Consider the following 23,124-nt stretch of genomic DNA (forward strand, 5'->3'; position numbering starts at 1 on the left):
GGGAGGATGAGAAGGAGTGAGGATTGAAACACTACCTATCGGGTGCTATGCTCATTACCTGAGTGATGGAATCATGTATACACCAAGACTCAGTAGCACTCAATTTACCGATGTAACAAATCTGCAAAGGTACCTCCTGAATCTAAAATGAAAGTTGAGAATGGAAAAGAAAAACCACTCATGTGTGTAATATGATACCTTCCAAGTAAAACTTCCTCTGACTTACAAATGTGATTTATTGGAATAGTTTATGGTTTACAATAGAGTGTATATTCACAGTCCTTTATTTTACATAGAAAGAGGAAAAACTAATTTCATTCATGTGGAGTTATGAGAGAACAATTTCATAAAGAGGAAATATACTGCCAAACCAAAAAAAAAGCAAATGTATTTAATTTGTTATGTTGAAATTTTAGAGTTTATGAACTAACATGTTATTCTGTTTGTTTTTTTAGTTTCCAGGTTAACTAAAGTCTCAGCTTTAAACCAAAAGTAAGAGGAGACATTAAGATTTTCATTCTTTCTGGGTTATCTCCTTCCTGAAGAGCAATGGAGCCACTTTTAAATGGAAGAGGATTAATCATATCTCTAATTTTCTTCCTGTTAAAATTCTCAACAGCAATTGAAATACCACCCTCAGGTAAAGTTATAGCATTCAGTGTCTATTAATGGAATTTCATATTTGCATTTTGATTTTTAAGTAGAATACTTATGGATTGAGGATGTGACTTTTCTCCATATTTCTATATATTCTTTAGCAATCTGTCAAGAGAATTCATATTTATCTTTTTTGTTTTGTGGGTGGCTGATACACGACTGCTGTAATTATTTTGCAACCCAGGCTTTTAGTTCCTTATGCAAACTTAGAACATAACGAGAATAATAACCTAGCATTTTTCCATGTGTCTAGGATTATCTGCAATATTACCAACAATTTCACTTTTATATACTTAGGTTACTTAATCAAGATCCAGAAATTACTGACATTCAATCAATTATGTCAAAAAGGAATTGGATAAACTTTGTATTCTTTTTCAAAATGATTATATTTAAGAATGAAAACAATGAATTAGCAAAAAAAAAAGCCGTTTTACAAGTAAAAGTATAAGATGATATCAACTCTCAAAATCTATAGCATTATATAGTGTGCATTCATACTAAGAGGTTAGACAGTAGTTTGATGGAAATATATAAATATATATTCTAACACATGTTGGTAAAATGGATGCAGATTTTTAACCATTATAAATCAGTTTGAACAAGTCATGGTAATTAATAGTTAAAAGAAATACATCAGCATCAGCAGGACATGGTGATACATGCCTGTAGTCCCAGCTATTTGGGAGTCTGAGGCAGAAGGATTGCCTGAGTCCAGGAGTTCAAGACTATAGTGTGCAATGATCACACCAGTGAATAGACATTGGACGCCAACCTGGACAATACAGTGAGACTTTGTCACACACACACACAAAAAGCTAAAAAAATCTGCAAACGGAACATATGTAATAGTATATCAAGTCTGTCGCAAGTTTTTCTTATATTACAGGCATATGGGATCTAAAAGACCCATGAGAGATTATTAATACATTTTTATCCACATATTTCAGGAATAATCTCTATTGTCTCTTTTGTATATATTTTGGAGAGTTATTATATTAGAGGTATGTGTTGTTTATTAGAATCTTAGTATTATAGGTGATATTTGTGGATCTTCTAAATTCTAGAGAAATAGCCTTGAGCTCATAAAATTTAATAAATGTTAGAAAAGTGTTGAGACTTAACTAAAACGTTGCTTTTGAAGTACTCAGACAGGCTAAATGTGAATAGAAAAGGAAACAACTCTCTGACTATACATAATATAATGTATTTAAAAACTATTCTAAAGGCCACCTTAAATTACTTGATACAGCTATTTTATAGTATATACTTCGGAAAGCACTGCAATTTTAGTTCCATCCCCCCAGGTAGAAACCCCTTCTCTATTATTTTTGACAGATAAGTAAGCTCTGTTTTGACATTTCCATTTCTCAGGAAATTCCACTTATCTGACCTACAAATATATAGACTTAAAGTCTGCTTTACATTTGGCTGAAATCTTTCAGCCTCCTGAATATATTAGATTTCATCACTGACCAGCCTTTTTGTAGAAATGCTGGTCAGGAGACTAAAGTACCTTCATCTTTAGTGAATTCTTTTGGTTTGAGTAAGCAGTAGCAGGTTAAGAGCAAGCTCCTTGGTAATCCTGTGGAAAAAGGTTAGCAATTTCACATTGTCTTCCCGATAGCAACAAAGAGGCCACTGAGATTCCTGATTCAGATTCCTGACCATAATCTCTGGCATACAAGTTTATTCTTCATCATTTCTTACTTTGTCAGTGGTGAAGGATATGAATTTTGTATTAATTCCTGGCCCACATTTTTATTCTGGTTGTCTCAGTTACTTATGCATTTTCATGCTATAATGTCCTTAGACAACAATTGTTATAAAATATTAATGTCATGTTTTCAGAACATCTGAATATTATTCATTTATTTCAGGGCTCTAGAGCACTCACAAGTAAATGCAACTAAGGCAGGTATCCAATTTGAATGTCAAGGAGTCTGGCATCTCTATAACTGGCTTAATTATAGAGGAAAGGATTTATAATGTAGAATACACATTCTTATAAACACCCAAAGGTTATTAGCTCCAATCCCCAAATAATTAGTTATTGCTGAGCTTTTACAACTTTAGCAAATTTAGGAAAGAATAATGTTCTAATAAACATGTTGTTCACAAGTTATTAGCTGACATCTAAGGGACTGTGGCCATTGTGTCTCATCCCTCACCATTTATAAGTGCAATAAAATTTAAATAGTATGAATTTGCAATAAGCTCAAGTCTTGCTCTACACAGAAATAGTAGTAATCAGAAACAAAGTAAATGTGAATGAAAATACAGATATTTTGCATGTTGGTTTATGAATATCCAGTAGATAAACACTGAACTTGAACTAATATCCATAAGCTGGTAAAACTCACTTATCAGATTTATTAGGCAAGAGTAAAAATTTAAAAAAATAGAATTAATAGAAAAAAATTTAGAATTTGGAAAGGCTTTTAGTTTTTATTCTACTCTGGCTATCACTGCTCAAAATCTGGGTTGCAGAATTATTGGGGCCCCAGAGATACATCCAGATGGTCTGTGAGATCAATCTGTTTTTGTAATAAACCTAAGATGCCATTTTTTTCATTTTCAATGTATTGTCCTTCGCTCTGATGATACAAAAGTAATGGTGGCTGGGCATGGTGGCTCATGCCTGTAATTACAGGGCTTTGGGAGGCTTGAGGTCAGAGTTCAAGACTGACCTGGCAAATGTAATGAGACCTTATCTGTAAATATATATATATATATATAATATTTATATATTTATATATTACATTTATATATAATATATGTATATATTTACTATATATTTATACATATTATAAATTTGTGTGTATATTATATGTATGTGTGTATATATATATATATAAATAGCTGGGTGTGGTGGCTCACACGTGTAGTCTTAGCTACTTGGGAGGCTGAGGCAGTAGGATCATTTGAGCCCAGGAGGTTGAAGCTACAGTGAGCCATGATCATACCACTACATTCCAGCCGGGCATTGGCATCAAACTTTACTAGTAGTCAGACGATACTTAATGTCCATATACTTAGAGTAAAAAAACTCTCAAAACAAAGCAAAACAAAACAGTTTTGCCTAAGATTATAATTGTTGAAGCACTTATAAATTATTAATGTTATTAATTAACTACCTTGGAATACATACTTTCTAACATTCTAGTGAACTGGAAGTAGGTATAAAATAATTATGCTATGTATCAAAGTGTCCATTTCTTGATTGCATGATTGCTTGAGTCTCTAGCTGGACATCATCTTCACTTTAAAGTTATGACTGACAAATTATGGTTTCTCAAATAGATATAGGTCAGATATTTTCCTGAAAGTGAACCAAGTGAGCCCATTCACTTCAAGGTAACCGACTAACCATATATAAGTCACTGATAAAATGACTTATCAGTGAGTGTTCAAGAAAACATTAGAACTGTGGAGGACACGTATTGTTTACTGTAAGCTTGAGAGCTTCCGGACATTTGATACTGTTGATTAGATCAGTGGCAATTCTAATAAGCATCAATTTTTGATATTCTGTAATTAAATGCATCAATATTTGGAAGACACAAAACTCAGTGAAAGGGTATTTTTTCCAAATGAAAGCTGCATGATGTTACAAAATCATTTGTAGATTTAAAAAAGTAAAATGGTTTAATGTTACAGAATATGAAAGTTGATTGATAGTGTTTAGATTCCACATTGCAATGAATGTTTAAAAAACTACCACTTGTTGAGTTTTGGTGTTCTGTCTAAAAAGAATATCTACAATCATCAGAAAAGACTATAAAATTTCCCGTCATTTTTTAACTACATTATCTGTGTAAGGCTGAATTTCTTTATATCTTTGAGCAAATCAACCCTATTGCAACAGATGGAATGCAGAGGCAGATATAAGAATCCATCTGCTTTCTCAAGAAATTACAGAGATCGCCTGTAGTTCTAGCTACTCAAAGGCTAAGGTGGGAGGATTACTTGAGCTTGGGATTTCTAGGCTGCAGGGAGCAATGATCCTACCCCTGCACTCCAGCCTGGGTGAGGGAGCGAGACCCTGACTCAAAGAATTAGAAAAAAGAAATTACAGAGATTTGCAATCATGTAAAATAATGCCATTCTTCTCACAGCATTTAAAGGTTTTCATAAAATACGTGATTTATTTTAACATAGAATTATTTTAAATAAATTCGGAAACATTTTGAAAGACTTTTTCAGTTTTTATTTCTATTATAGTAAATATTGTTAACTATACCCCACATGACACCAATGCTCTTTGAGATGTCTTGTAATTTGTAAGACTGCAAAAGGGTCCTGAGACCCAATACATTTGAGAGCAATTTATCTAGGCTATATCCTTAATATTACAAATGAGAAAACAGAGAGTGGTTCAGGGCCTGGTCCAATGTCACAGGTTGTAGGGGCGCATTTGCAACTCTACTGTGGAATAGTACTTATTTAAGTTAGGCTCTGTGCCTGTCTCCAAATTGCTTTTCTCATACTTTATTTGCCGAAGTCAAGTCACTGCTGCTGAACAGTTTGCATTTTCTTATGAATCAACCCTGTCCTTTTATCAGAGATTCTAAGAACTATACTAAAACCGGATGTCTCCTTTTGAAAAATATTGAGTGCTCATCAGCAGTAGATCTTTACACACATCATGCTCTATGTTTTATTTGAAAGCTTAATCCAAGTTGTATTTCCAGCATTAGTAAATGTATTTTACTAGCTGCAATTCTCAGAAATGTAATCTCGTTGCTCTACTAGGTGAGAGGCAAAATCACTTCCTACTTTTTTTTTTTTAACTTTTATGAAAGAGTCTCATTGTCACCCAGGCTCAAGTGCTGTGTCTTGATCGCACCTCACAACAGCTTCAACCTCCTGGGCTTGACATTAATCGCAGCTAATTTTTACATTTTTTTGTAGGGAAGAGAGTCTCCCTATGTTACCCCGGGTTGTTCTTGAACTCCTGGGCTTAAGCGACCCTTCCACCTCAGCCCCCCAAAGTGTTGGGATTACAGGTGTGAGGTACCAAGTGTGGTCCACTCCCTACTTTTTAAAGTTGTGTTTGTCTTGTAGATTATTTATCAAACACTAACAGAGTTTGTCACAAGATGAGAGGATATTTGAATATAAAGAATCTATTAATGCTATTATGCATTAGTTATTATTTTATAATAATGGTTATTAGTAAGTTAAATTTTCTAAGGAAATGGAGCAAAACTCAAGCTCCCAATAGATAAGTGAGAAAAAGTTATAAAATGAAAACTTATTATAAATGACGAATAACAAGCACTAAACAAGCCCATGAAGGAACATTTATTAACCCCCCCAAAAAAAGAAAATTAAAGAGAAGGAGTTTATATTTTCCTTCGTAATAAATGCTAAACTACTTTATTATTTTGAAATGCTGGCATTCACTAGTGGGAAAAATATAGAGAACCACTCTACTTTTGTTAGTTGTGTATATATTCTGTGGTGAAATGATATATACAATTTACCCAGAGTAATTACCATTTGTGTCCATGCCTGGAAATTTATCATAAATCAGTAATTCAATAAAGGAAAAATCTATTTACTCAAAACGCCTATTGAAATACTTTACCAGGAAAGAAAAAAAATGGATAATAATATCATAACCAGTATTAGAATTATTAAAAAATATAGCATATCAATGGGAAGAAATAATGTAAAAGCAGTACATTAATTATAATGTGTTTATAGAAGCATGGAAGACTACAAACAACTTTCAAAGTGACTGGACCAAGTAAAAATGCATATGCATGCTAACATAGATTGAATGCCAATAATTTTAATAATATATATTTTAAAGTTGTGATGACATAGCAACTTTTCTTCTGCTTTAAAAATTGTTACATTATTCTGGGTTTAAATAAAATGAACATATACTAAAACATGAAATGATGGCAATGAAGTGTATTCCTTAGAAGTAAGTACACGTTGCAAAGAGAGAGTGAGATTTATTTGGATTTTCACTTTTGTACCATCATTTCACTTATCAGTATACAAAAGAGGTTTAAATTGTTTTCATTATAAATTAACCTTGCCTAGTGTTTGAATAGTGCATTTTTAAAGTACATATTTTAATATTTAGTTCAACAGGTTCCAACAATCATAAAACAGTCAAAAGTCCAAGTTGCCTTTCCCTTTGATGAGTATTTTCAAATTGAATGTGAAGCTAAAGGAAATCCAGAACCAACGTGAGTATTCTTTCAAACTAAGTGATTCTTTAAATGTGCACTGTTCTTAATGCTGTTCTATATTCTTACCATAATAGCTTGTTGGACTATGAATCTACATATGATTAAAGCTAAGGGTTTACAATAAAACAATATCCATGCAAACAGATATAAAATTAGGTTATTTTACATATGTTCTTCTGCCAGTTGAATTATTTTGACCATAAACTAAGGGCTGTTATTAAAATACTTAGAGTAGTCTTTGGTACAGCAAAAATACTCAACAGTCCCTTAGTCTACAAATAAATAAGGTAGCTAAAAACTAGAAGATCCTTTATTCTACTTAGTAAAATGTAGCATTTATTAAGTCAAAGTTTGTAAACATCATTCTACACATATTCATAATTGTATGTCTTTAAATTTAAACATCTTATTCTGTGGATAGGTTGTTACTTGATTTTTTTTAAGCTGTCATTGAAATATTGTCATCTCAAGTGGCAGAGTACTATTTGCATGATATACTACTATCTAGTATTATTTTATTTTATAATTAAATAATTGTTATTCTAGGTGACCATAATCACTGATGAGTTTTTTCGAAATACCTCCTATTTTTGGGGAGGGAGAAAAAAATGTACATGTATTGGAAGTGAGAAGGGAGAATTTCCAATATTAAAATTCTGCGTGATTCTAAAATGGAAAGCAAAGCTTCGTACTTCTATTAATCTGCATGATTATCTTATATTCATTAAGAATATACATATTTGATGAAAACTGATGATTTTCAATTGTATCATGACTATTATTATTGCCTGATAATTTGATATTTAATTATCATTAGTGACCCATTAACATGCTAAATTATAATTATTTCTATGTTTAACCAAATGGAATATATTCAATCAATATATGTAAGTATAGATAGAATTACAATGGAAAGAAGGATAATTTATTCAATCAGCATGAATATATTGATCAATATCATGATATATTAATAATTAGCTGAATTATTATGTTGAAAAGTAATACCATACACTTGTCAACAATGAAATATAAAACACACAGAGACGTAAGGTAAGTCAGGAGGGTAGCTGGGTAGGCCTACTCCTAATGAGAATACATGTCCGTGAAGGTTTGTTATTCCTGGTGGAAGAATAATCACATAGATTAGTGGAAGAATATGGTGCCCTGAAATATACCCAAATTTACATGGGTAATTCCAATATACAATGCTAAGTACAATCTAATTGGGAAGTCATTATTTGTCTATCAGACTGATAAAGATTTAAAGAAACTTTTAATGTCGTTGTTCATAGAACTGACACTCTAGCATACTGGGGTGGGAATTTAGCTGCGTACATTTTTTATCTAGAATATAATTTTGCAACATTTATCAAATACTGTAAAAAAGTTTTTAATTATTGCTTTCTTAATCTCATTTCTAAGGAATTGACATATTGAAATATTTGGACAAGTACCAAAGAATAAATATAGGGTTTTTTTTACAATATTGTTCATAAAAGGAAAGACATTGAAATGGTTAAAAGTAATTAAAATAGTAGCCATATGACAGAAGATAATGTAGCTATAAAAATTGTCTTTAGTATCATTATAATAATGGAAAAATCCAGTTGGCCAAATTGTATATTCAGTGTGGTTAGAATATGTGACAAAATTCTAAAAAATACTAATAGGAAATATTATCAAATGTAATATAACGGGCTTGTGTGTTTTGGGATTTTGAGTGAGTTCCTTACACACACACATACATGAACAGAAATTATATGTTTCTTGTAGTCTCCAGAATATTAATAATAATCTTATATTACCTTTCTAATGAAAAAATAAACAAATAATTTTAATTTAAAAAAGCAAAAGCTAATTTCAATTTTAATCTTCCCATTTGTGAAGCTTTTTTATGGACAGTAATATTTCTCGGATTCTTCTGAGACCCTTATTTATATCTTGTTATATTCCATTAAGTACATACTTTTTATTATAAAATGTCTTGGTTTTGTCATTTTTATGCAGTTGTTAATATGTACTCTAAAAATATGTTATTATTTTTCAGGATTATTAAGTTTAGTTTTATTTTTTAGATTTATGTGGACTAAGGATGGCAACCCTTTTTATTTCACTGACCATCGGATAATTACATCTAATAATTCAGGAACATTCAGGATCCCAAATGAGGGACACATATCTCACTTTCAAGGGAAATACCGCTGCTTTGCTTCAAATAAACTGGGAATCGCTATGTCAGAAGAAATAGAATTTATAGTTCCAAGTAAGTGCTATAATGGGAATTTCATTTTACAAATGTTCTAGTGAAGTGTTAAATAGGACTTATATTGGGTTCCAATGAAATAAAGCAATTATTAATTAAATCAACTTATATATGTCTTGTGTTTTATTTATAAGGAAAAATTTCCTCCAGGTTTTGACACTTAAAATTGAATGACCTTAGAAAACAACATAATTTGACTCTGTTTCAGTAATCTTACATCTTACATGGAAAAATACAGTATCTGCTTTGCCTTATATGATGAGAATTAAACATATTATTAGCTAAACTTGGCTAAATTCCATGCAGTAATAGATAATCCCAAAACCTCTATGTAAACACGAAGTTATTCCTTGATAAAGCAATATTGCTGTGGGCCTGGCAACTCTTCAGGGCAACTGTTTTTCCTGCAGCCTTCTCGCTGATCTCAGCTAATGGAGACATCGTCATTCTGTGGTTGCCTCTTGTGAAACATGCCATTTTGATCAAAGAGTCTGGGTCAGGAACATGAAAAATTGTATACAGGCTCTTCAATACTTCTGACAAGAAGTTACACAGGCAAACTCCTACTCATGTTTTGTTAGGTGGGGCAAAGCAAGTTGCATAGTCCCACCTAATATCAATAATATGATGCTCATTAGGAAAGGAGAACCAACTATTGCTAATGTTAACCATAAATAAAAATTATGTAAAACTGCAAGACACTTTGCTATTAGTGGTGTATTTATCAGTAACTGTTCCCTGAAGTAGTGTACTTTATTGGTAGCTTCTTTGCCCTATGTTCATGGGATATCCATGACTACCTTTTATATTTGATCATGTTTTCCCACTGTTCTTAAGATATCCACCATTACACAATTTTAGCCAAAGCTTTTATAGGGTAAATTGTTAAGTTTAAAACTGTCAGCTAGCTTCTATTAGGAAGTTCTTCTTTCAGAGTCCTAGACATGAAAGTATTTCAGAGAAAGTTCTAGCGTTTGCAAAATATGAACATTTGATTCTGGGGGTGCAGAATGCCCACAAACTTCAGAAAAACAAATGATGAAGAATATTGAACCCAAAAATTCAAGGAGGGCATTCATTGTATTTAAATTGTCCTAAAGTCCTTATATAATTCTAGAGGAAGGAATATAGGTCAAATTTAGACTCAGATATAAGGTGTGCATCTTAAAACTTATATTTACCCTAAAATTATAGAAAAATATTATCACATTATGTGGTTGATGGGGGGGTGGGGAGAAGAAAAAATAAAGGAGAGAAAAAAATGTGAGGCAAGTGGAAAGAAAAAGAGATAGAAATAAATTCAAATATATCACAAATCAAAGATAAAAACAAATAGAATAAATGCTTTGAGTTAAAAAAAAGCTATAAACTTTTTACAACACATCTATCTAAACCATAAGGATACATAATTGTTGAAATGAAAAGATGGAAAAGACATCCCAGATAAATGCTTTCCAAATGAAGGTAGGTATGACTATATTATTATCAGTCATAACACACTTTATTTGTAAAAGCCTTCATGGAAATTAATTTACTAGACATATATAATATTAAAATGCATGAAGCAAAAATAGAACTACAAAGAGAAATAGACAAATTCACCATAATAATGAGATATTAACATATCTTTTTCATTATTTGCTAACTCAAGCAGAGAAAAACATCAGTAAGCACATAGAAGATTTAAAAGTACAATCACAAGCTCCATCTAATGAAAACATATAGGATATTGTAACTAAAACAGCAAAATGAGTTTTTTCATACACACAAGGTAAAAGGTTATATTTGATGATATATTTGGTCTATGAGGAAAACATCAAAATGCAATTAAGTTAGAAATCAGTAATAAACAGAAAACTTAAAAAACTTATATCTTTGAAAACTAATAAATATATTCTTAAGTGAGTCTTAGGTCAAGTACCAAATGGTACGGAAAATAGCATATATTTTGAAGTGATGACAGTGAAAACGCTACATAAGAAAACATGTTTGATGCAGTGAAAGCATTATTTAGAGGAATCTTTATCATTTTAAACACATATTAGAAAAATATAAAGTATGAAAATTAATGATCTTAGCTTATTAGGTAATATAATTTTAGGATAAAAATGAATTAGCTAATTTAAGGCAACAAAATGAACTACAGTGAAGGGAGAAAATAGTATAAAAGCAGAAAATACATTCAATAAAGTGGTGTGTAATTTTTGTAGTGAAAGTATCCATATTTATTAAAAAACATTAAAAAGATCTAGATAAACAGATAATAAGTAAATTATTTCTATTTATTAGAAGAACCAATACAGTTAAAATGCTTATTCTTGATGTGTTGATATATAGAAAAATTGAAATCAGAACACCTACAGTTTGGTTTTTATTTCTCTGTTTGTGGAATGTGACCAGCTGATTCAAAATATATTTGAGGAGCAAAGGGCAAAATTTGGTAGAAATTCTTAAAGAATAACAAGTCATAAGGACTTCTTTTCAGAAATCAAAATTCAGCATAACACTTTAGGAATTAAGCAATTCTGGCTTTGTGCAGGGTTAGACAAATCAGAATAGCATAGTAAACCCAGAAACAAACCCTCACATATATAAAAACAGTTGAGGGAGTTAGCATATTAGCATGGATTTCTCTGTCTCTCTCTCTCTCCCTCTCTCTCTCCTGCTCTCTTTACTTTGAACTAAACGTTGTGGAACAATTGATAATTCACATAGAGAAACATTTATATGGACTTCTACCTTGTATCATATAAAAAATCATTCAGAGTCAATAAAAGGCTGAACAATGAAAAGGAAAAAACGTTTAAAAAAGTTAGACAATTCAAACAATATATTTATCACCAGGGTCATAAATACAGAGAAAGATTTTTTTTTCTTTCTTTCTTTTCTTTCTGGCTTGTTTGTTTTTGACAGGAACTCACTCTCTCCAGGTCAGGCTGGAGTGCAGTGGTGTAGTCATGGCTTCATGGCTTGAACTCCTAGGTTCAAGTGATCCTCCCATCTCAGTCTTCTGAGTAACTAGGACTACAGGCGAGTGCTACCATGCCTGGCCAATTTTTATTTTTATTTCTTTTGTAGAGATGGGATCTCACTATGTTGCCCAGGGTGGTCTTGAACTCCAAGCCTCAAGCAATCTTCCTGTCTCAGTGTCCCAAACTGCTGAGATTTACAGGCATGAGCCACCATGCCCAGAGTGGGACGATTTCTTTAGTCATATTAAAGCCTCATGAAGGAAATCATTAAGAATATGTTCTCCTACATTTTATTTTAGATCCTTCTTTTATCGAAAGACTATAGGAAGAAAGTAAAAACAAAAATAAGCCACAACTCAAAAAATTATTTACAATGCATATAACTAAACATAGTATGTTTTCATAAATAATTTTAGAAATCTTTAGAAAAAATAAAAATGACAAAGTGACAACATATATAAACTTGAACCTCAGACTGGAAGGCCAATAAAATGTGAAAATGTGTTCAACATCATTAGTTACCAGAAATAGACCTATTGTACCCCTAGTGATAAAAGCACTTGATTCTACCCAATTGGGAAATATCAGAAAATCCGAGAATAAAAATTTTAGGTTGCAATATACAGCCAACAGAATACTTATCCACTACCGATGACAGTCCAGTTTACTGCTTGATCTTTGGAAAACATTTTGTAATCCCTTCCTTAGTTGAAGATGCTCTTACTTATGACCCAATAACTCCATTCCCTCGCTCATGTGCATGTGCCTCTTGTCCATATATACCAGGAAGATCTGTGGTCACATTGTTTGGATTTAAAAATATGCTGGAAAAAAATACAACAGGCCACTCAAAGTAGAATGGATCAATGCATTATGCTCTATTCATATCAAAAATACTACACAATAGTGAAAAAAACATCAAGAATATGTCGCGCAATAAAAGTAAATCTTGGAGAAATTTGAAATACGTAAACGAGGCAGGCAGATCATGAGGTCAGGAGATTGAGACCATCCTGGCTAACACAGTGAAACCCCGTTTCTACTAAAAATACAAAAAATTAGCCGGGCGTGGTGGCGGGCACCTGTAGTCCCAGCTAATCGGGAGGCTGAGGCAGAATGGCGTGAACCCGGGAGGCGGAGCTTGCAGTGAGCGGAGATGGCGCCACTGCACTCCAGCCTGGGCGACTGAGTGAGACTCCGTCTCAAAAAAAAAAAAAAAGAAAAAAAAAAACGTAAAACTGACTACAATTTTGATTGATATAATTTTATGGTAAAATTATAGTGAAAAATAAGAGAATGATAAAAACAATATTCTTGACAGTAGTTACCTGCAATGGAAGTGAAAATTGGAAAATGGAAGTGGGGGTTCAGATCAGCACCAGACAAAAAGGTGATGATGATATTCCTATTTTGTAAAATGGGTAGTCAGTGAATGGATTTCTATTGTATTTCTTTCTTTGTGTTTTTTACATTTATTCTATAAACAATCATTTTACATTCTCAAAATGAGTAAGTGTGAAGCATCCTGATTTGTCTCAAGTGAACATTTCTGAGTTACTGAGATATTTTAGCATCAGAGCAGTGACATATCAACCTGGAAATTGTCCTCAGGAGTTTGGATTTGAATTGACATTCAATAGGCAATGTCCATGAATCCTGGATTAGAAAGTATTGTCATGAAAATTGTGGTTGATAATAGTGAAACTATATATTACGTTTATATAGTTAACTGAAGTAAGTTAAGACCAGAGAAAGAGACAGATTAAATATCTGTTGTAGGAGGCAAGTCATGAGGGTGATTCCTAACCTAAATTCTAGTGGTTGCTATGGAGACACAAAGGAAAAGGAAGCAGCTAGATCTATTGCAAAGAAAGGAATGGCAGAATTTGGTTTAAGATTCTGCAATTAAATGATTTCAATTTTTTTCTGTCATTATCTAGGCAGACCAAGTGAAGACATGAACAATATAAGGATAATTCTGACCAGAATATGAGAGTATTGTATTAAGAGATGGGAGTTGGATCTGAGCTACGTTGTTGGATAATTGCTCTTTTTTTTTTTTTTTTTTTTTCTTTGCTGCTGCTGCAGAAAAGAGCAAAATAAATTAGGTTTCTTATGCATCATTTCCAGCCTCTCCTGAAATTACTTCATCATCTGACAGCTTTCTGCAGCCATCTATATATTGAATAGTAACCCAACCCAATCCTTAGGAGTTTATAAATCAGAGACAATTTACAGCTTCCTACAATCTTTAATCGATTATTCTCTTAAACTGTAGAGAATTGGTTCTTCTCATATATTGATAGAAACTTTGTGATTCAAATGTTAGAGCTTCTACTTCCCAATCTCCTGTTAACAAACAGAAACCTTTGTATACAATGTTCAGTTTTCTATTTTCAACAACATTGCAGTTAAGTTTGCTAGGGAAAGAGTGAAAGAAAAAAAAAAAACAACCACCACCAAAGAATCAGAATGTACCATTTTTATATACATAAAAAATTATTTAACTAAATGTGTTATCCAAGACATGGCATAGGGATTTTGTCAGTGAACTATTCAACAATCATTCTGAAACTCCCATAACACACCAGCCACTTTCTAGTAATTTGGGATCTAACAGTGAATAAAAACAAAGACTGTCCTCCAGAAATATACATCCTGTGCATGCACATGGTGATTGGATCTGGAAAAGAAGGGAGCTACTCTCTTGCCTTCATTATCCAACTATCAATAAGGTTAAAATGATAATATAAATAATCCTAATTTGACTGTTGAATCTACTCACCCTCTTCAGTGCACAGATCAGATTTCTCCACTTAGCATTACTGGCCTAGTGCAGCCTAGATTAATTTTTTCTTTTTTCTGAGTTTTTAAACAACTTTTTTGTTTGTTTGTTTGTTTGTTTTTGTTTTGAGATAGGATCTTGCTCTGTTGCCCAGGCTAGAGTGCAGTGGTACAAACACGGCTCACTGCAGCCTCATCCTCTTGGACTCGAGCGATCCTCCCACCTAAGCCTCCCCAGTAGCTGGGACTACAGGCATGTACCACCATGCCTAGCTATAAACAACTTTTTTGAAGTATAATTTACATGTCATAAAAATTTTACTTGTTTTAAGTGTATAATTAATACTTTTTATACATTATTTATTTATTTATCTTAAAGATGGGGTCTTGCTATGTTGCCTACACTGGTCTCAAACTTCTGGGCTTAGGTGATCCTCCTGCTTCAGCCTCCTGAATAGCTGGGATTATTGGCACATGTCACTTTGCCCAGTCAATGACGTTTTAGCAACTTTTTTTAGTGAAATATCATTATAGTCTAGTATTAAAACATTTCCATCACCACAAAAAGATTTCTTGTGCCCATTTTCAGTCACTCTTTGTTCCCATCTCCAGGCCTGAGGCAACCACCAATCAACTTTCTGCCTCTTTAAATGTCCAGAAATGGACATTTCATATAAGTGGAATCATGTATATGGTCTTTTTCATATGTCTTCTTTCACTTAGCATGTTTTGGAGGTTCATCCATGTTGTAGCATATATCAGTAGTTTGTTCCTCTATATTGCTGAACAGTATTTCACTACATGGATATCATTTACTGTCAATCCATCCACCAGTTGATGAACGTTTGAATTATTTCCATTTTTGGCTATTATAAATAGTGATGCTGCAAATTCTCTGGGGTTATTAAAACATTTACTTGTGTACTGTTTCGGACAGTCTATCCATTGTCATATGTATTAATTAGGATCCTTAAGAATGAGAAAATATACCAGACTATCACATCCTTCCTGTTCTGCATTGCCTTGTAGATGTCACAAGAATGCATACTATACTTTATTTGATTGATTTATTGGTTGATAGGCTGAAGAATAAAAGAATGAATAAATGTAACAATGCAATTTGCACATCCTATTAAAATAGTCTAAGAAACGGCCAAAAAGGATGAAATCTTCTGTATAATAATTTAATGAAAACTAATTAGAAATATTCATGTGCTGGTTTCTACATTTGTGTTAACATAACTTCCTCAGATTCCTCAGGACAATTTCCTCAAGATAAACCCTGGCTTTTTACTGCCCTGATTTTGGAGTGGGAGTGTAGGAAACCTGGGTGTTGTAGCCTATGCTAAATTCTCCTACTATTAAGTGCAAATCAACAAAAACAGATCAATTTGTTCAATTAAGGGTGCAACGTTGAATTCTAAAGCTTTAATTAAGTTTGAGGATTTTACTCTGATTCACCAAAGTATGTGAATGCCTGGAATGAAATAGGCTGAATTGGGTGTCCTTCCTTAGCATGAATTCATTATGAGCTCATGGACTGAAAGCCAGTGTTATTTCTCTGTAGTCCTAAGTGGATTAATGGGGTACTCTGCAGGAAATGGGAATCAATTAAATCTCTTTACTGACGGAAACTGGAGTTAGGGGTGATAAAGTGTGTGCACTCAGTAGCATGCATTCGTGACAATGATGGCAGACTGTGAGCAATTTGCCAAGCATCTTTAAGTGACATGTACGGCACTCGAAAGTTCACCAGGCTAGTCCTATAAACAGAGTGCCAAGTCAAAATAGATAAAGCTTTTTGGTATGGGAAGATTCGTCCAATGATGGAAAAAGGGGAAATAATTCAATAAGCAAATCATAGGTTCTATATGAAAAGCACAGCATTTTCTTCCTTCTGTCCTTCATCTCCTCTGAAAATGTTAATTCAAATAATTACACAAAATCACAGAAGCTGCTAAGATGCAGGCTATAGAGAAAATCAGGAGCAGCCACAGAAGAAAATTCTCTGTCCCTTTGCCCACCTTGTCTCTATGCATTTGGCTGTACCATGCAAAGTGAAAATATTTGAGGAGTAGCCAACATGTCTTGAATAATTATTAAGTGCTTGGTCCTATTTTAATCGATTCATGTGAAATATTTAAATTTCAACATAAATCAAATGAGTTAGGTGTTATTACATTTCCCATTTATGAATGAGGGCACTGAAACATGTTAAGTAGCAGATTCAAAGATCACGTAGGAAGAGATGAAGCCAGGACTCAGGCCCAAGCAGTTAACTTCAGTGTTTATGGATAACGTGATGCCACATGGTGTTGTCTATACTTTGATGACTCAGGTAACACACCCTATAGATGAGCAAAAAGGCATTGTACTTCTTTGTTGAAAATACCTTGATACGAGATTACAATATCATCTAGAAATAGGAAAATATAAGGAAACCTCCTATTTTGTTCCTTGAGTGCCAGAGAAAGATAATCTGTAGTGTTGCATAACATGGTAGCGGTTAAGATGCCAGTGATTTTTTTTTTTTTTTTTTTATCAAAGTGATTAGTTAGCATGAATTGTATTTAGTTAAATTTCCCTGATGCCATTTCACTACTACTCTTCACTATCAGGCATGTTGGCATGATGGGATTACACAGCTTAGGTTTTATTCTATCCCTACCCTTAAGAAGCTTCTACCCTGGTGAGGCATTTGAGGAGCCTAGAGAGATGAATTCAGAGGATTCTAAGACGGCAAAGGAAAACAAAATGAGGTACAGAAAGGTGAAGATATTGGTCTGAATCTTTGTAACCAGTTAGTTTTCTAGTGCCTGGGCTAGAACCTGGTTTATGCTATAGGATATCCTATAGATATAAATTCTGTTTTCAGAAGACTTCTTTATTTCAGGAATGTTATTTTTCTGTATATTACATTGAAATAATTGTGATGATGAGTTTTCAAAACTCATTGACAGCACCTGAAGACTTAGAGCTCCTGCAAATTTTGCATTTGCAGGTTGGCTTTGCCTTGATAGTTCTAGTAATAAGACTCACGTGCAGCTAACTTGTCTGTAGGAAAGTTTTTCCATGACAGATTTTAACTGGGAAAGTTTTCAAAAACCTACATGTGAATATATTTGAACGTCACTTATACCCTTGGTGTTAGTTGTTGCTAGAAATCCGTCCATGACACTGAATAATAAATGTGAAAGCCTCATTGAGAAGAGTGAAGAGATACATTCTGTGATATGCTTGCTTTGCTTTGCTCATGCAAATAGATTAATAGTGGCTTTAGATAGAAAGGAAATTGATCTCATCTAGACTTGCTTATAATGGGATTTCCAAACATTCTTGAAGTTCTGCCTAGGTAGACTGTTATTTGCAAGTTGATTCTGATCCCTTTGCAGAGAGGCCATTCAGAATCAAGTCCAGTCTTGTTGAACCAAAGTTAAATGATTTTTGGTTTTGGTGTTGATGAAGTACCCATGTGAAATATATTGGCAAGACAAAGGAGTATAGTTACCTCATGTACAGAAAAAATTACTGTTTTTAATTTACTTTTAAAAAGTGTTATAGTTGTCCAAACTCAACAATGCTAATGTTTATCACCAGATAAACGCAGTAAATGCCACTGGTTGGAGTTATTTTTAAATGGAGCCATTTCTTTATTTGAATTGAAGTAGACTTCATGTCTGCTGTTGTGTTATAGTAATTAAATTTCACATTTACCTGTGAATGTTAAAATTTTCACTTTTTTTTTTTTTAAGATGGAGTCTAGCTCTGTCGCTCGGGCTGGAGTGCAGTGGCCGGATCTCAGCTCACTGCAAGCTCCGCCCCCCGGGTTTACGCCATTCTCAGGCCTCAGCCTCCAGAGTAGCTGGGGCTACAGGCGCCCGCCACCTCGCCTGGCTCGTTTTTTTGTATTTTTTAGTAGAGACGGGGTTTCACCGTGTTAGCCAGGATGGTCTCGATCTCCTGACCTCGTGATCCGCCCGTCTCGGCCTCCCAAAGTGCTGGGATTACAGGCTTGAGCCACCGCGCCCGGCCAAAATTTTCACTTTTTATCATGCCATCAAACTCACTAAATAGTTTCAAAGTCAAAGGATAAGACATAAAAAATCCTGAAAAAGTAATGCCATTTGTATCTCTTCTAAAACCTTAAATTTATTGATGTATAAGTATGCATCCCTGTTTTCCAATATTAATTTTGTATTTAGTTGAAAGCTGTTCTGAAGATTTATGGCATGTGATAACAGTTTTGGTAGAGTGCTAAATTTTCTTTTCTTATTGTTGGTGCCTTAGAAGCCAGTTGAATTACAAATTTACATTTTCAGAATTAGAATTGTATAATCTAGATTTATTTAATGCAAGGATGATAATGCTTCACTGGCAGTACTATCTGTTCGAATTGCGAGATTTTTTTGAATGCTCTCAGGGAGCAGCTCTCCAATTAGGGATTTATACATCTTATTAATTAATTACTTTACAATAGATATTATCCAGTGAACTGCGTATTCATATTAGGCACTGTATAGTTTGCTTGTTATCGAAGTGGATTACATGCCCTTTCCATTTTCTAATCCATATTTTATTTCCTCTGCCGCCTCTTGTATCTGAGTATAAATAGATTCACCAACTACCCAGCAGCACCAATAACTTCAATGCCAGTGTTTACTGGGCTTCAGTTATAGCGAATAAAACTAAACAAGTGGTTTGAATTTGGAGATTTGGGTACATAAACGTTTTGTATATTACTATGCCTTATGTATATAAGGTGTACTTTCTGCAAAATGTTTTCCATAACATTTGTTGTCAATCAAAGCCGAGGCTTTACCAAATAGATGGCATGATATTTTATCTACAAGCTCTTAATGTAGTGAATATACTAAACATACATTCCTGCCGTTTGAGGGAAATTTCATGCTACCTATAGCAAAAATGTGATTCAAAGATGGATGCTATTTCAAAAATGTTTCCAGAGACTTTCTAAAAGGAATCTCAAGGAATGAGTTGAGCAAGAGGAAATCCACTAAAAGACTGTCACATGGCTGAATGTATAAAGAGAACCGAAGTCTGCCTTCCGAAATTGCAAAGGCAGTGTAATAACCACACCAACCCCTGCAATGTTAAGCCTTGAAAAGTCCTTGAATTTAGACAAAAAGCAATTCACTGTAACCAGCTGGTGCATCAATAAGAGAAATGTCAGCAAATTCCCTCAACCTCTAAAGGCGTGGATGGGGGTTGAGGGGCTATAGGACAAATATATAGGAAGTGCACAAAGCTTCTCAAGAAGAAATTTTACGGTAAATGAGTAAACCTTTAGATTTCCAAGAACAATGAAAATTAGCTGTGAATCATAATTTAAGAATGAAATATACAAATAGAATACCTTCTAATGAATTCCATCAAGTCGGGACTGTTATAAACGCCTTCCTAAGATCTCCTCCACAAGAGACTGTGTAATTCTGTAATGCAAATTCCCCCAACAAAAGTTGAAAGACATCAATGTGACGTTCAGGAAGAATACATTTTGAATATCCTTATAAAATCAATACTTCCATAAAAATATGAAACTTTGGTGTTAGATTTCAAATTCTGCACAATTCTGACTTATATATTCTTACTATAACTGCATTGCTCTTTTAAGAAATTGACTCCAGTGTGGGGAGGAAACAATAGGTTGAAATATTTACAAGTCTTATTTCCTACATCAATTCCATTTCATTTAAATTTTTATTTACTGGGAGTAATTTCAATGTGGATGGCTCTTTTTGCAACTTAAAGTGGTCAAATTTGGCTTTTCATTGTATTCTTACCATTTTCTCCATATGGGCTTAGAAGTTTTTATTTCATGTGATTAATGCACTGAATGGAATATTTGCCAATGACATTCAAGGCCTTCCCAATAAAGCGAGAGTTAGAGATATGTAACTGCTCAAAGTGAAATCAGTGTTTGGAGAAAAAGATTTAACATTTATCAAAGCTAAAGCAGGAAAATCCTGTGACTCTGGGTTTATATCTCTGCCCAGAGAAATATGCACAAGTACGTTATTGCCTTATTGTTGTCACATAACAAAAATATTATTGTCTGGGGTTTCCAAACGCAGAAGTATTTTTAAAGTTATGTAAAGATGCACACCAGTTTCTTAATAATATTTATCTCTGCAGGGGAGATGTAAGAACCAGGATCTGTAGTATATAATTTATTAAAATTGCCCAATTTTGAAAAAAAAAAGAATGCATTAAGATATTTGTTGTTATAGTCAAAGTTAATTTTAAAATAACACATTGAAATGATTTTTTATACCAGGTGTTCCAAAATTCCCCAAAGAAAAAATTGACCCTCTTGAAGTGGAGGAGGGAGATCCAATTGTCCTCCCATGCAATCCTCCCAAAGGCCTCCCACCTTTACATATTTATTGGATGAATATTGGTAAGTAATGCTCTGTTCCATCAAAAAATGGGGACATTTTAATTCTATCCATCATATCAATAACATAATGAATCCAAACTGAATAAAAATAAAGATCTCTTATTTTTTTCATATTTGAAGAGGAGATGCTACTAATATGATAAGGTTTGTCTATGAAGACAATACTTTCTATATTTCAAACAGTGCTCTCACCTTTGGAATATAGATCATGTGAAAGCTGAGGATGGCATGGGTTTGTGTTGCTAGCTTCATCTTTCTTTTTAGTAACGCTCTACCTGCTAATTGCAGTCACCTACTGATAAATTAGTATTAACTTTTTTGCTTAATTTTCTAAAAGGTTTGCTGACTCCGATCTGAAATTCTAGTTTTGTAAAGTCCACTTCTAGAATATGCCTTAGCAATGCTCTCTACATGTTTTCTCACTATGAACCAAAGAGAAAAATGCTATTTGTACAGCACTCAGAAGAAAGCAAATGAAACTACTCTTAGGTACAGCCAATTGTTCCAGACGTCAGTTCCCCTAGAAACTTCCAGGCTGCAACCAGAATAGGGAGATTAATATCACAGATAAAACTTTTGGAGAGCTTTTTGTTTTTTATTTTTAAGTCATGTTTTAAAGAAACATGATTCTCAGAAAATAATTAGGGCATTGTCCGCATTGACCAGTTTTCAGTTAAGCCAATTCAGACTCATAGAGCAGAGGTAGAGACCGAGATGGTAAACAGTTTACCACTGTTTGTCTACCAGCAGCCTTCTGTGGTTAATGGTAAAAAGCATGCTCCCAAGGGTTTTCCTCCTGTTTTTGTTTTGTTTTGTTTTCCTTTTTGCTCATTGTTCCTGTAGTAAGACCAGACTTGACAGGAATTAAAGAGCAAATAGGAAAAATCAAATGAAATAATAATGTAAAAGAAAATGAAAAAGGAAGATGAAGCACAATAAGGGACAATTGCCCTTTTCAATGACAAGATATCTCTTTTCAGAATTAGAACACATCGAACAAGATGAAAGAGTATACATGAGCCAAAAGGGAGATCTATACTTCGCAAATGTGGAAGAAAAAGACAGTCGCAATGATTACTGTTGCTTTGCTGCATTTCCAAGATTAAGGACTATTGTACAGAAAATGCCAATGAAACTAACAGTTAACAGTTGTAAGTCCAAATAATTTATTGTTTCACCATGTATGCTGAATGCAAATGTGTCTGTAATTTCCTTCTGGCTGAAGCCATTTAAAGCTGGGTTGATATTTTCCGCCATTGTTCAGTTCAACTCTAGAGACTTCATCCAGATGAAATAGACATCTGCAGCTGCAGATCCACAGTAGCTCTGTCTCTCACAGCCAGGAAATCAAATCTCAATTCACAGGACAAATGTATTTCATCTGACGTCTGCAGGATCTTGTCATTTTCAATGGGTGAAATATACAATGAAATTCCAGGGTTTTCTAAGCAAATCTTGGGCATTGATTCACTGTGATCTTGGGTAAACTGGCAGACTGAAAATGGGGGAGAAAACAACAGAGGCAAAAAAAAAAAAAAAAAAAAAAAGGAAATTTTTATCACCAAATTGGCAAACTTACTTGAATGGCTCCTTTCCCTACTTGATTCTGCAGATGCCAGCCTGGGTTCCCAAATGGGAAAAATAATTAGAGGGAGGAAGAACCGTAAGATTCAAAGGGAAGAAATAATCCACAACAGTTTGCTGACTGAATAATTGGCCCTGGTATAGTTGAAAGTTGGCATTACCATTTCATTGTTTAATTTGGTCCGTGATTTTTTTCATTTTTGTGTGTAGATACGCCATGCCAGGGCTTCACTA

The 23,124-nt window shown here is 33.6% G+C and overlaps 1 protein-coding gene across 1 annotated transcript; it reads left to right on the plus strand.

Moving 5' to 3' along the window:
- The first annotated feature begins 456 nt into the window (after positions 1-456).
- On the plus strand, positions 457-22,471 carry LOC115896112 (neural cell adhesion molecule L1-like protein). Its single transcript, XM_030926545.1, has 5 exons — positions 457-640; positions 6,761-6,866; positions 8,945-9,132; positions 21,184-21,306; positions 22,287-22,471. The coding sequence occupies exons 1-5, from the start codon at positions 550-552 to the stop codon at positions 22,469-22,471; spliced, it is 693 nt and encodes a 230-aa protein (XP_030782405.1). The 5' UTR covers positions 457-549.
- Positions 22,472-23,124: the final 653 nt, after the last annotated feature.

The sequence above is a fragment of the Rhinopithecus roxellana genome, unplaced genomic scaffold, assembly GCF_007565055.1.
Source record: "Rhinopithecus roxellana isolate Shanxi Qingling unplaced genomic scaffold, ASM756505v1 contig4934, whole genome shotgun sequence".
NCBI lineage: Eukaryota > Metazoa > Chordata > Mammalia > Primates > Cercopithecidae > Rhinopithecus > Rhinopithecus roxellana.

Coding starts and splice junctions, on each gene's coding strand:
- LOC115896112 (XM_030926545.1), top strand. CDS start 550: ATGGAGCCACTTTTAAATGGAAGAGGATTAATCATATCTCTAATTTTC. Junction 641..6,760: donor AATTGAAATACCACCCTCAG/GTAAAGTTATAG, acceptor TTTAATATTTAG/TTCAACAGGTTCCAACAATC. Junction 9,133..21,183: donor AATAGAATTTATAGTTCCAA/GTAAGTGCTATA, acceptor TTTTTATACCAG/GTGTTCCAAAATTCCCCAAA.